Genomic DNA, 13,007 nt, shown 5'->3' with positions numbered 1-13,007 from the left:
ATTTATCCAATTCCCGCCAATTATGTAAAGGGGAAAGAACCAACCTCCTGGAATAGTCATTATCTGATATATAAGTCTAACATTATATTAAGAAATTTATATTAATATACGTTTATTTCACTAACTGGACCAGTGGCGTAATTTTATCAAAATCATGTGGGGAGGGGCAAATTTGAAGCCAATTCCTTCAAGTCAAGTGAAAATGACGGTGAATAATGGCTATATAGCACCATAGAGGACCAAAGAAAACTGATCTGTTTCTATGGATGCTTGAAATATGTGAGTATATCATAGTTTTGACAAGATCTCTGAAGACACCATTTCATTTTTTGAGGGGGGCAGTTGCCCCTCCTCCACAGCATATTACGCCCCTGGACTGGATCTGTAGATATACACCCTGTGTATTTCAATTTAGACTAAACAATAAACTCAACCAGACCAGCCTGAAGATCAGCTTCACGCAATAAAATAAACCAGTATATTAATAGTAAACCACGTGAAAAATAAACTTATGATAGTTTTAGATTGACTTCCTGCATTTACCTTGAAACACAAATTACGGGATAAAAAAGAAGATTAAGCATGTTATCATCAGTGTCATACAAACCCACCTAATTTGATAGTAAGTAGTATGTGACCAATGGCTATAGTATTCAAAGATTCTATATTAAATATTTGATCATCTATTGCAAGAATCTTCGATCATCTATTAATAGATGTCTCAAATACACAGTGTCCAAACAATATAGCTAGGAAAGCGCAACTGGAGCAAATAAGTACCCAGGTGCAGCCTCTGGGACTGGCCTCCAGAATTCATATAATATTTTGTAGTGTCCTTAATGTCCTATAATTTGCTCTGTTCTAGCCAATTTTTTTCTTGTTTTTTTGGTAAAGAAAAAATCCGCACGTGTACGTTCCTAACGTTTTCTATAATTGCCACGTTGTTTCGACGATTTTGAACTCGTCGTTTGGAAAAAAAAGTACTTATTTCCAATTCTTGCTTAAACCTTTTTAAAGCTCTTTTGGGGTAAAATGGGCTTGAAAATAAAATTTCGGAAAACTAATCAACAAGAACACAGTGAATTAATAGTGGATCCAATAAGAAAATAAAAATAAAGAAATTCAGCAGTCTAGCTGTTATGATTAATCCACATCCAAAAAGAATAGTTAAGACAAAAATCATATAAACAGATATAACACGTAAATTCTTTTTTCATTATAAACGTGTATTTCCAGCCGGTACAATTAATATCAGTAAAGTTCTAGACGTTACGCAACAAACATTTATTTCAACACACAATTAAGAGCATAGGGTAAAAGATAAACATGTAAGCAAGTAATGGGGTGGACAATTGGATCTGTGACCACCCCGAAATTAAGATTTTTGCAATTCATCCCTTGTTACTTATAATTTTTATACATGTGAAAGAAATTCACTGCTTACTTTATCAATAGACACTACTTCTATATATTTCCTAGCCCGTATAAACCTTCCATCTTTAATAAAGCTAAAACCAAAGAGCATTGGTAACTTGTAAGACCGGAAACTGGCGGTAATGTCTACAATAAATGTTAACACCAACTAGCATTTGGCGGCATTAGGCATTATTCTTCAGTGTAGTAATAGGAACAATCAATTTAATTTGTGTAGTTGGTAAAATAAGTGTCTAATCCTAGTTTCTGACAGAAAAATAATTAAGAACCTTAAAAGATATTTAGGCTTCCAGAGGCATACGAGTTCTCAGTTATAGAAAGCAACAAGTGGCACCAAACCAAAAAAAAATAAAAAATTATTGAGATTCAGTGAAAGACAAATTGCCAAAGTAAACACCCACATTACTGGATAGCCCTACGAAATAATGAATTAAATTCTTTGATTCTTCTTAAATCGAATCCTTTTTCTATAGGCCTTCAAGTAACACAGTTATGGAACAGAGTCTAATTTTCCCAACATGTTATTTACATTGATAAGGAACACAAAAGTCACAAGATAGGTTTTTCCTATCAGATGAAAAGTACACTTTTTTTTTACATGTGAGGTGTACACATGAGGACCACAACACACATTTATGTTTTTTTTGTCTTTTTTTTTAGGTACAAAAAACAGTATTTTCGCACTTTTTTTTATCACATCTTATTCATTGAAATTATATTGAAAAAACATTGATCAAATTAAAGGTTAATTTGATACATCTTGTATATAATACATAAAATGAACTACATAAACAATACACAAGACACTAAGCTTTCTCCTCCTTGCTGATAAAGAACCTACCCACCTTTGAACATGAAGTACACAAATACTAAGCTTAATTTAATTTTTTTTTTTAATAGTACCGTTAAATTTACCGTAGACACAGTAAGAGGGAGGTGTGTGTGTGTGTGTGATAAATTATGCAGAAAAAAAAAATTGATCAGCCTCAAGCTTAATTTAGTACGTCGAACATATAATACAACCAATTAACTACATAAACAAGAAATGAGACACTAAACTTTCTCTTCCTTGCTGCTAAAGAAGTTACCAAACCTTGAACACAAAGTATGCAAATAAACAGCTCAATTTAATTTCCTTTAATAGTAACGCTGAAATTACCGTAGATTACAGTCCTCGCTTTAAAATTCTACTGTTTGCTTCCTTTTGTGTAATCACCAGCATTAAGAAAAATTGGAAAAGCAATAATAAATAGACACACAAGAATTAAAAACTAGCTGTTGATTACTGACTACATGCATTGAAAATACCGGAGAGCCGTTTTGGGAGGCGGTCCACCAATTTCGGACAAAGGGTCTTAATTATGAATTTTTTATTTTTACGCACTGAAGAAGCATTTTTCAGTGTTGCAACAAAACTACCGCTCGTTATGTCAGAGACACAGCCAAGATTAGGGCTTAGAGGTGCAGATCAATCAAAAATATTATAATTACCATATTATAAAATATAATTATAAATACCCCAAAAATACTATAAAATATTTTCGATTTTGAAAACCTTTTTCTTTAATTCGAACCGCCTTCCCCGTTTACATACGCTTTATATTCCTCCCAAAATAGAATTCTGGCTACGCAACTACATGCACTAACTTGATGCGGAAGAAATAGAAGAAATAGAAGATGCGGTATGAATATGCCAGATTACTTATTTAAATAAAGAATGAAAGGTCGCCATAGTAGGCTAAAACTACTAAAAATTAACATTGTCGAAAAGCACTAAATCGTCTTAGCCACATCCAGGCTACTGCTGTCGACACTTGCACCAGTTCCCACTCTTATATGTTATCCATACTCTTTGGTTTAAACAGGGGAAACTTTTGGATATCCAGATCGTATCAAAACGTTTGCAAAATATATTTTAATTTTTACAATGGTTACAACAAGTGTAATTGGACTCCTCCCCCGACACAAGAAAGGATGTAAACTGCTACAGGACGGGGATTCAGGTAACACCACAACCAGAATTCTGGTAAAACCACCTGTAATCAGTAACCCGCAACTACTGCTCATTTCCAACACTCACACTTACAAGGAGAAGACTGACAACAGCAAAAAATAAAGAAAAATATTATTCTACAACACCACAATCACAAATTCGAACATCGTTCCGTCTCGAATGAATTTCTGTAAGTTTTTTCAGCGAATCCATTCCATCAAAATTTATGTAACCAAAAATAGTAGATTGAGAATATTGTTTTGTTTCTGTAGAAGGTCCCTTGATTACGAAATAATTTCCAACCATTCTCTTACAGTCCTCAATTTTCACGGGAGACATTTGGATTGCTCCAGGTCGGCATGGAAGCGGCGAAGCATCCGCTTCAAAAAGCCCACCAAACGAGGAGATTGTTTTATCTTGCAGCTCGTCACCAATTAGTAAAAACATATCAGGTTTATTAGACTTAACGGCAGTGCCACGATAGGTTGGACGGCAGTGGCTTAGAGACAAAGACTCAAAATTTTCAACCATGCGTGGAGCTGCCACTTTGTCTAACACTAAGGTGATGCAAGTGAACCATTTCTGATTAACATGAAAGTCTAAGAACACTCTTACGGTCGACGCCGGATTTCCAATCAAACCAATATTTCTGTGAGCACCACGCATTGTTGTGAAGGCAATATTTTTGTCTTCACAGGGGAATCGCTCTTTCTGACGGGGAATATTTTTGGATAATAAATAATGTGGATTCGAGGAGCGAAATGTGGGTAGTGTAGGGGAAACACCGGAATAGGGTGCTTCGCTCACCCTTTTCTTTGGTTCTACGGCATAGCCTCTGGAAATCACTGTTGCATTACTATTTGTTTTTGGTTTCCTTTTTTGGTTCTTTTGCTTATTTTTTGATTTCTTAGATATAACTACAGCACAGGTAGATGGGGCTTGGTTAAAATTAGTGTCTCCATTTTGGCAATTGCCTGGATGATTAGTGCTTTTAGCACCCACTTCCCCACTAGAAAGCTCAGACTGATCCTGGTTAACCTGTTCAGTTACTGTTTCACTATCTGATTCAGTTGCTAACTCACCATCATTTCCTAGACTGACCTCATCATTGGTATTATTACTCAGGCGTTTGTTTAGTTCCAAAATATCTTTCTTAGACACTTTTATCAGCTTATCATCCACAACTTTCTGCAAACAACAAAAACTTGCCAGCATTTCTAAAAGCTCCGAATAAGAAGCAACTGGGGAAACACGTATAGGGAAGTCTAAAGTAAGTGACGACAAAGGAGGAGGGAAATTAATCCGTGCTTCAGCGTTCAACATACTTTTGTAGATAACACCGATGCGGCTCGATTCTTCTATATCAGCAGCATTTTCGAATCTAATGTTATCGACTTTCTGGACCAGTTCTTTGAGTCCCTAAAAATAAAAGAATTTAGACATAAGTACATGATAAAAAGACGGTGGAAGGGGGCGGAGGGTGAAGAGGACAGCTACAAACATTATTTTAAACACATCTTTTTTTTTCAAAAATTGAGTGTTGAGTCTAATATTGAACAAGGGCCTTGTTGGCCACAAATACTCAGATGTTTTAATTTTTGTAATTTTTGACAACCTTTACTTAGGTGAGCGAAGAGGAGCAATTGTTTACATTTCATCGGCCTTATCGCTATGATATGATATCGGCTATGATTATAGGCTTAATCGGCCTTTATGATTTAGAAATCAAGAAATCAACACTGAATTTCTTTATGACGGAAGAAATCAAAATCAAAGTACAGAAAAATTACACTTTATATAGCTGATGGGTGTAAAATTAAAGTACACCCTCCTCCAATTCTTGTGTCATTTTTGAAGAGCCGATACTCAGATACAGTTGAAGCTCAATATTTTTCAGTGCACCCATGTAATAATTCCTAACATTGAATACCATAATATATTGAAATAACACAAAGCATTAGGTAGTGATAACCTGTTTTATAACATTTTCAAATCGTAAGATTTCCATTTCGAGCAACAGCAAACTTTGAACTTGGAATTGTTTCGGCTTATAATACTCACCCTTAATTGGAAAGTAATAAACCTCGCGGTCAATAGGCTTGATACAATTATTGATTTGTAATTCTTGGTGTTCAATAGGCAATTTGAATTATTCAATTGTGTTCAATGGGCGGTAAGTTGGACCTATTAAATTAATTATTTTCTTATTGTGCGTCAGAGCTCAATAAGTTACAATTCATTTTTTTTCTCGATAGAAAATTCTTGGTGTATTTATCTATCAGGATAAATAAAAGCTCTTCCTCTTAGAACCTTTCAAAAAAGGTGCTATTGAGCAGCAGGATTTTTAACTCTAAATTTTCTTCATTTCAACTATAATTTTGGTACAACTGTAACATCATAGGCGTATACAGAGAGAAAGTTAGACCACTAGACTTTGACTATTTCTTACAATTTTCAAATTATTCGCATAAATTTAATTTTACTATCCAAACGGCGTTCAATAGAGCATAATAATTGCGTTTAATCAATAAGTAATCACAATTAATTGTGGTAAGATATATCGAAGGCATGAAAAACTTCTCTTTAAAACTATTTACTTACAAAGTTACATCTGAGGATCAATTTTAACCGTCAAGATTTTTACCAATTTTAACCTTTAAACTGCCGAAGTCTATAACATGAAAGATACTTTCTTTTGGACTTAATTCGATTTATTCGAACCCTACAATTGTACAATACCACAAAGGTAAATGATACACAAAATTGTCTTAGGGTGTCGTTGCTACATAAATATGACTACTGCATGAATTCATAAATGCTATATGGGTTCGAAGAGATTAAAAAGTGAGTAATTGTCCATCTAGGCATATGATTACAGAATTTAGAACTTACAGAGGATAATTAAAAAGTCGTCTAAAGCCATATTTTAGAGAATTAGTAAAAGTGAGAGCCATTTCTAGTATTTGGTGGTGTCTGGGAAAAAAAAATTACAGTATCCCCTTTTCGACTCAAATAAAAGCAAAAGAAGCCTGATCAAACTAAAAATTTTGATCAAAGGGGGCAATCCCCAAGCCACGGTGCATCTCTCAGCTGTGGCACCCAGGACAGTTGACTCAGTCGTCCCCGGCCAACTACAGATGAATATAAGATGAACCCCTATTCAGCTTTCTATCCATCTCTAAACAAAAAATAAAAAGCAAACAATATTTACAGAAGCAAGAGTACAACCTACAAAGCCTATCATAAAGGCCTAGATATAATTGAACAGGATGATAGTTTTAAACAATGAATGAATCATTTATTCTGTCTTTTTAATTTTCCCTACCTCAGCTAGTTTAAAGTCTATTGATGTTTTTAATTTTTTTTTTCATGTTTGTGCTTTTGCATCGAGACATGAATTCAGCCTTCAGAGGCTATTTGAGATAAACTATCGTTTCTTATCCTTATATATGTGTATAGTTCTAAAAGATTACTGGAATAAAGTAATAGGTCGATAATAAAGAATGATTAAAGAAGCATGTTTAAAGAAGAACATTCTTAAAACTGGGTTAAGTGTAAACAATTAGTGAATCTACAATACCCCAACTTATTAGCCCTGAAATAAGAGCCAGCTTAGAAAAAAACAGGTTTAAGTTTTTTTTATTCATACATCTTTGTATAGACTTTATTTTTTTACATTATCAACAAAACTTCAAAATCAAAGACTACAGCCTTTTTCTTATATACTTTGTATTGCTAAACTAAAATTATACTGAGCGTTCGAGCATCTCAAATGAAAATGTTAGCAAAATGAATGAAATTTTTCGGGTTTTACGAGTTCAGGGTGCAAGAACAGGATCGAAAATTAATGTTAAGAAGACTAAGCGGCTAGACTTGGGAATAAATGAAGGTAAAAAGATGATGCTGGGTAACAAGAACATCGATCAGGTGGACAGCTTTACCTATCTCGGTATATTAGTGAAGATGGTAGGAAGAGAAGATGTTAAAAGGGTAATAACTAAGACCCTGGATGTTTCTTTCAAAACTGAAAAAAGTTTGAAAGAATAGGGAGATAAATCAGCGAACTAATGCCACGTTTTTTTTTGTTATCTTGTTTCAGTCTAGTTTCAGTCCTGTTTCCTTAATAGGGTTTTTTTTTTACGTACTCAGTAAGCTCAAAGCCGTTTTATTTGCAATATGCTGTAAGGGACCGTACCGTTTTCCTTAACTATATACCGAAAATCGAAACTTCTTCGTCCAGGTAGTTTCACCCCTTGTTTCATAAAAATGGTGTCAGAAAATATTTGACTGGTGGATGTATTTTTCCAGATATGTGTACGGCACTGTTTTTCTGTGCCTGCTGTAAGGTATGCCCTTGGCTTTAGCAAATTACAGTACTTTGTGTCTTTTTGAATCCTAAAAAGCCAGACTTCACATTCCCAGATGGGTCAATGTATGACAGTTCATATTATTGACTTACCAATAAAGTGAATATACCACTCGATGCCTTTTTTATGCTCTTTACGAATATAATAACCGCTTCTATTGCAAATTCAAATTTAAGCACTTTTCGACCTAATCCAACCTAAAAAAGGCTAGTAACACCTAAGAAGCATTCGTGGATTTTGAAAACTTTTGCTAGTAAGCTGTCTAGCTCTTTTCCAGCGTTTTATTTGTCAAAGGCCGCACTGAAAAGAAACAAAACGAAGGCTCAAATAAAACGGAATTATGCGATACAAGACTAGAAACGGTCGCCCAAACTGAAACTATCTTGTCTAGAATAAAACGCGGCTTAAGATTAGAATGTCGGAAGCTACAGTGATGACAGTGGTCAAGTATAATTCTGAAGCGTGTGCGCTCCGAGAGACGGAAGATGATATTCTAGATGATATTCTAGATGATTTTCTAGATATTTTCCAAAAAGATTGCCAACGAATTTTTGTTTTCGTACCCGACTGATTGACCATATCTCAACAGTCAGCTGTAATAAAAATGTTGTTCAATCCCACTTTCTAGAGCTATAGCAAGAGAAAGGTTGAGATGGGTAGGACACGTTCTTCATAGCTGTACTGGCCTCAGTAAACTTGTGCTGCAGTGACTTGTTAGTAGTAGCAAACACAAACTTGAATGCATCTACTACTGGACTAACCCTTTGAACTTCCCATTTAAAAAAATGCGACTGTCCTATATAGTGAAAAGGCAATATGGTTATATTAATATGTGTTTCGCAACTTTTTAAAGATTTTTTTTCAACTTACTCTTGGTTTCCAGGAAATATATTAAAAATAAAAGTAAAACATTAAAGGAGCATTTTTTATTTTTAAAACTCCAAGTTACTGATCGTAATATTTACGCTCCGCCTAGCAGCAAAAAACTTCCAAATAGTTGCTGTCTTTCTTTCAGCAACAATGACATTCTTCTCTTTGATTTTTTCCAAAAAAAAAGAAAAAAAAAGTAAAACTAAAATTTTGCCACCCATTTTTAGTTATTTCTACCGAGCCTTGTCCAGTGGTGACGCAGTGGGTTTGACCTTGCATTGACAATACGAAACCCAGAGATCAAACCCGGCTGTAGAAACACACTGCAAGACTGACACAGGCACCTTAGTGGTCAAGCAGCGTCGTTAATCTGATTACTTTCCTAAATTACCACTTTCTAACCCTCAACTACTCGGCCCTACAATTCAAAATGAATTTCTTACAATATATGCAAGTTTTGAGCAAGAATGCATGGAAAATGATAGCAAATAAGTTGGTCATAAATTAATAAAAAAATAAAAACAAAATAACTAAGAAAAACACTATACCTAGTGATTCCGAAAAAGCGATGTGTCTACCTCGTAACCAATTTTCGTAGGGGATTCGTTTTGATTTCAGAAGCACACAAGCTTTAAGAAGTTACAAATCCGACAGAAGAAAATGAAAGACTTCTCACAATATCGCGAATATAAATTGTACCTTGTGCAAGATTCATCGTAGCGAAATTAATATAAATATTTGACACCTCCCTGACAAGCCCTAACTACTGACACATGTCATATTATTAATATTGGCAGTTATTATGAGTGAAGCTACTGCATCAACCTAGTGTTGATTTTTCCCTGAGATGTGGTGATAGTATAGGTCTACATCCTCATTTAAGCCTAGTATTGTTGCGGTGACAATATAGGATATATTCCCTTAGTCTTTTTTTTTTAAATATTTTAAAGATTTATTTCCCAAGCGTTCAGTCACTTGCCTTTATATTATCAGACTTAAATTCCTCCATTTCTTCAACCGTCTTTTCGATTTCATCGATTTTTGAGGATGTCCTTGAAGTAGAGGCTGCCAAAAATGCATCCAAACTTCTGATGTGGTGACGTACATACTGGCGAATTCTCAGGACATCAGACATTACATTACGAGCAAGAACAAGGTCATTTTTACAGCTTGACTTCTTTTTTTCGAGAACCCCGGCTAAATAATCAACTGCTTCACTTAATGGAATAATGTCATGAGAAAAAAAGCATGATTCTTCGGCCTCACAAATACAGTCTAAGCACCAATAAGGCTCATCCGCGTTTTTTCTGCAAAAAAAAAGAATGAGATGAAATATTCGGAAGTAGAATTACCAGCTAGCATTACAATAAAAAGCAATAACAAACTGATCTAAACGGTTCCGTACAAATAAACCCTCGTTTAACTGAGCCACCTAGCAAAAACTTCAAGAAATGATCCCTTCTTTGCAGAACGAAGACACTTCAAAAATGAAAAAATTCTGAGCCATAGCATGTTTAGAGGACCTTCGAGCGTCTATTTTTACATATACTTTTTAATCAATAAATATGGCAAATGATTTTCTAACAAATAGTATGACAAACTACAGCAATTCTATTGAGAAAACAATTTATTAAACATAGTTGAATTTCATATGAAAAGTAAGCACACATAAGTGTCCGAATACATAAATTAAAGAAAACTTGTATGTATTAATTTCCGATGATTACTCACTTTATTCTAGAATCTGGTTAAAATAACTCTTTCTGTTACATCTCAGTTTTCACCTTCCATCAGCGTTAAACTAGCGCTGAAAACAATATTTGCATGGCCCAAGTAAGGTAGTTACCGCAAATGTTAACCCCAGACCCTCTCGAGGGCAACCACCACCTTTACTGATAAAACAACAGGGTATGTTGTTTTGTTTGTCTTTTGGGGCGACTATTCACATAAAAGGAGATAGTTATTAAAAAACACGAAAAAAACAAACAATTTTCAAGACTAGTGACAAATTGATTCTCATGCTGGTGAAGTGAATTTCGCAAAATGAATCCTATTAACATATTTTGACAATGTTAAATGGTTCCCGCTAAAAAACGAAGACGAAATGTAATAGTCATCCATTCTGTTTTCTTTTGTCTTTTAAATCTACCATAAAAAATCTATAATCTATTGACTCTTCATCGAATTTTTCTATCTGTTAGAGTGGATGGATAATGGATCATTTGTTGAACGGTACTAATTGTAGTGGAAGCACAGGGATTATTCCGCCTTATTTTTTAAGTAAAAAGCCTTTTATGAATCTTTGAACATGCAAATTAAGCTCTTATGTATGGCATCCAATTCTCTTTTTTATATAGCTGTTTATACTATTAAAAGTTTTATCTGTAATAAAACTAAAAAAACAAAACAACATAGGCATCGACTACTACCTAGTAGGGTAATCTTGGAAAAGAAGAAGATGGTGCTCTTACACCATGAAGGTGGTCTTATCGAACAGCCTCCAAATTGTGCTTTCCTTTTTAAGTAACAAAAGAGATAAAACCAGAGTGAAGCGTCACTTTCTGAAAATGCATAAAGCAAAAATGGTTTAACCCGACAAGGACAAAAGTCGATTTTAACACGATTGAACATTCTGATAGAAAGCCACCTCAGATATACTGAAAAGCTGACACACATAATATCCAACTTCAGAGGTCTTGCTACCAGCCCATGAACAATGAACAGTTAGGTTGAACATAAGGGAACATAATGATGTACAATGAACATAAGTAAAAAACGTCGAGATGGGCAGCACGACCAACAAACAAAGTCAATAAGCCAGGAGAACAGAATTTAGTGTACCTCAAGCCTAATTTAAGTAAATTTAATCAATTGAAAATCTAACCTATTAACAATTATTGATTTTAGTTGCTATAATGTTTTACTTATGAGGCAGAATTTATACTAATTTTACTTTAAGGATCACGATTTTTAGTTTTTAACGAAAATGAGTCTCAATAGAATTATGTTTAATAACGACTTACTATAAAAGATCGTTTTTCTAATTTAAATATGTTATTTTGAGCGCCAAAACTGAACCACAATGGCCATGACCAGCGCCAAGCCCCGGCAGAATAATGATTAAGATTTGTTCATTAGATGCACCATTTTGAAAATTTCAAGGGTCTGAAAATACCAATAACATTATATATGCTACATATTATATTTACATAACAGCGTATTATATCACAGTTACTTCGTTATGCAAGGATTTGTAGTAATTATATTGATTTTAAAAATAGATGTAAAATCTTAAGCCAAAAATTGATATCAAGAGGTTTTTCTGCAAATAAATTAACTTGGCAATTTAAAAAATTTAGTTTTCATTATAACGAACTTTTAAATAAATATCAAAAGAATTATCTAGAAATACTTAAAGAAATTTTTAACTAATTTCGGAGGTTCGAGAAATGTTGTCACAGCGCCATTTATTTTGAATTGTGTTTCTAATTGAGCGGATTTTTTTTTAAAAATTAGCCACATGGTAAAGATGAATTCTATAATTGTTTAGTTCATTCAGGTTTTTTGCAATGTGTTAATATTTGTGATTTGGTAAAATTTATAATATTTAGTTTACCTATTGTTGCTAAAGGGAGGGATATATTAACAAGATAAGCTTGTTTTGGTTTTACTTGGTTGTTTTACATTTGCTGTTTTTTTTCATAGGCATGTATTTTGGGGGTGATACCTGACGCGGGGATGCCATGGATATTCTGTGGTAGCCACAACACTGTGCTGGGTAGAGAATTTAGAGTGGCGAAACCCTATATAGGCCAGTGTATTCTCCTGATGAGCCCTTATGTTGGGTGTTGCCTCTGAATTATTTGTCTATATTATTTTTTCTATTGTTCGGTAAATGACGACTTATACTTATTGACGACATGACTGCCTGTCCATGGATTATTCTTTATGGTTGATTGTGTGTGGCTATGCTGTTTGACCTATGTGATTGTATGGATGAGTAGGGTTAAGGCCTCATTCAAGTGCTGGTCTATATTAATCACTAATTTAGGAAAAAAGTCTTCCTTTTCTCCTTCTGTCTCTTTTTTTTTTTTTTTTTTTTTTTTGTGTGTGTGTGTGTTTGTGCTGTAGCATTGGTGATTTCTCTTTTCATGATAACATAACCTTTTTATATTACAGCATACATGGAATAAAATTATTATTATTCATGCGTGCAATAAATGAACATTATAGCAGTGCAGATAGTATGACATCCATTTTTGATTATAAACATTGTAGCGGTGCGGCAATCATGTCGTCATTTTCGCTCAAGATGAGTAATAAATAGACATTTTATCAGTTCC

General features: G+C 34.1%; 1 protein-coding gene across 2 annotated transcripts in view; it reads right to left on the bottom strand.

Moving 5' to 3' along the window:
- Positions 1-1,269: 1,269 nt before the first annotated feature.
- The window catches only part of LOC136025189 (uncharacterized), a 40,618-nt gene continuing 28,880 nt past the window's right edge, over positions 1,270-13,007 (bottom strand). For both annotated transcript variants that reach the window (XM_065700983.1, XM_065700984.1), the window contains exons 4-5: positions 9,644-9,971; positions 1,270-4,846 (exon numbers count right to left, since the gene is read on the bottom strand). In XM_065700983.1, coding sequence (XP_065557055.1) covers positions 3,560-4,846; positions 9,644-9,971 — 1,615 coding nt within the window. In that variant the 3' untranslated portion in view covers positions 1,270-3,559. The remainder of the gene's footprint in view (positions 4,847-9,643; positions 9,972-13,007) is intronic.

The sequence above is a fragment of the Artemia franciscana genome, chromosome 3 (assembly GCF_032884065.1).
Source record: "Artemia franciscana chromosome 3, ASM3288406v1, whole genome shotgun sequence".
Lineage (NCBI taxonomy): Eukaryota > Metazoa > Arthropoda > Branchiopoda > Anostraca > Artemiidae > Artemia > Artemia franciscana.
Note: the sequence above shows the minus strand (reverse complement) of the source record. Positions and strands in the feature narration are given on the sequence as shown.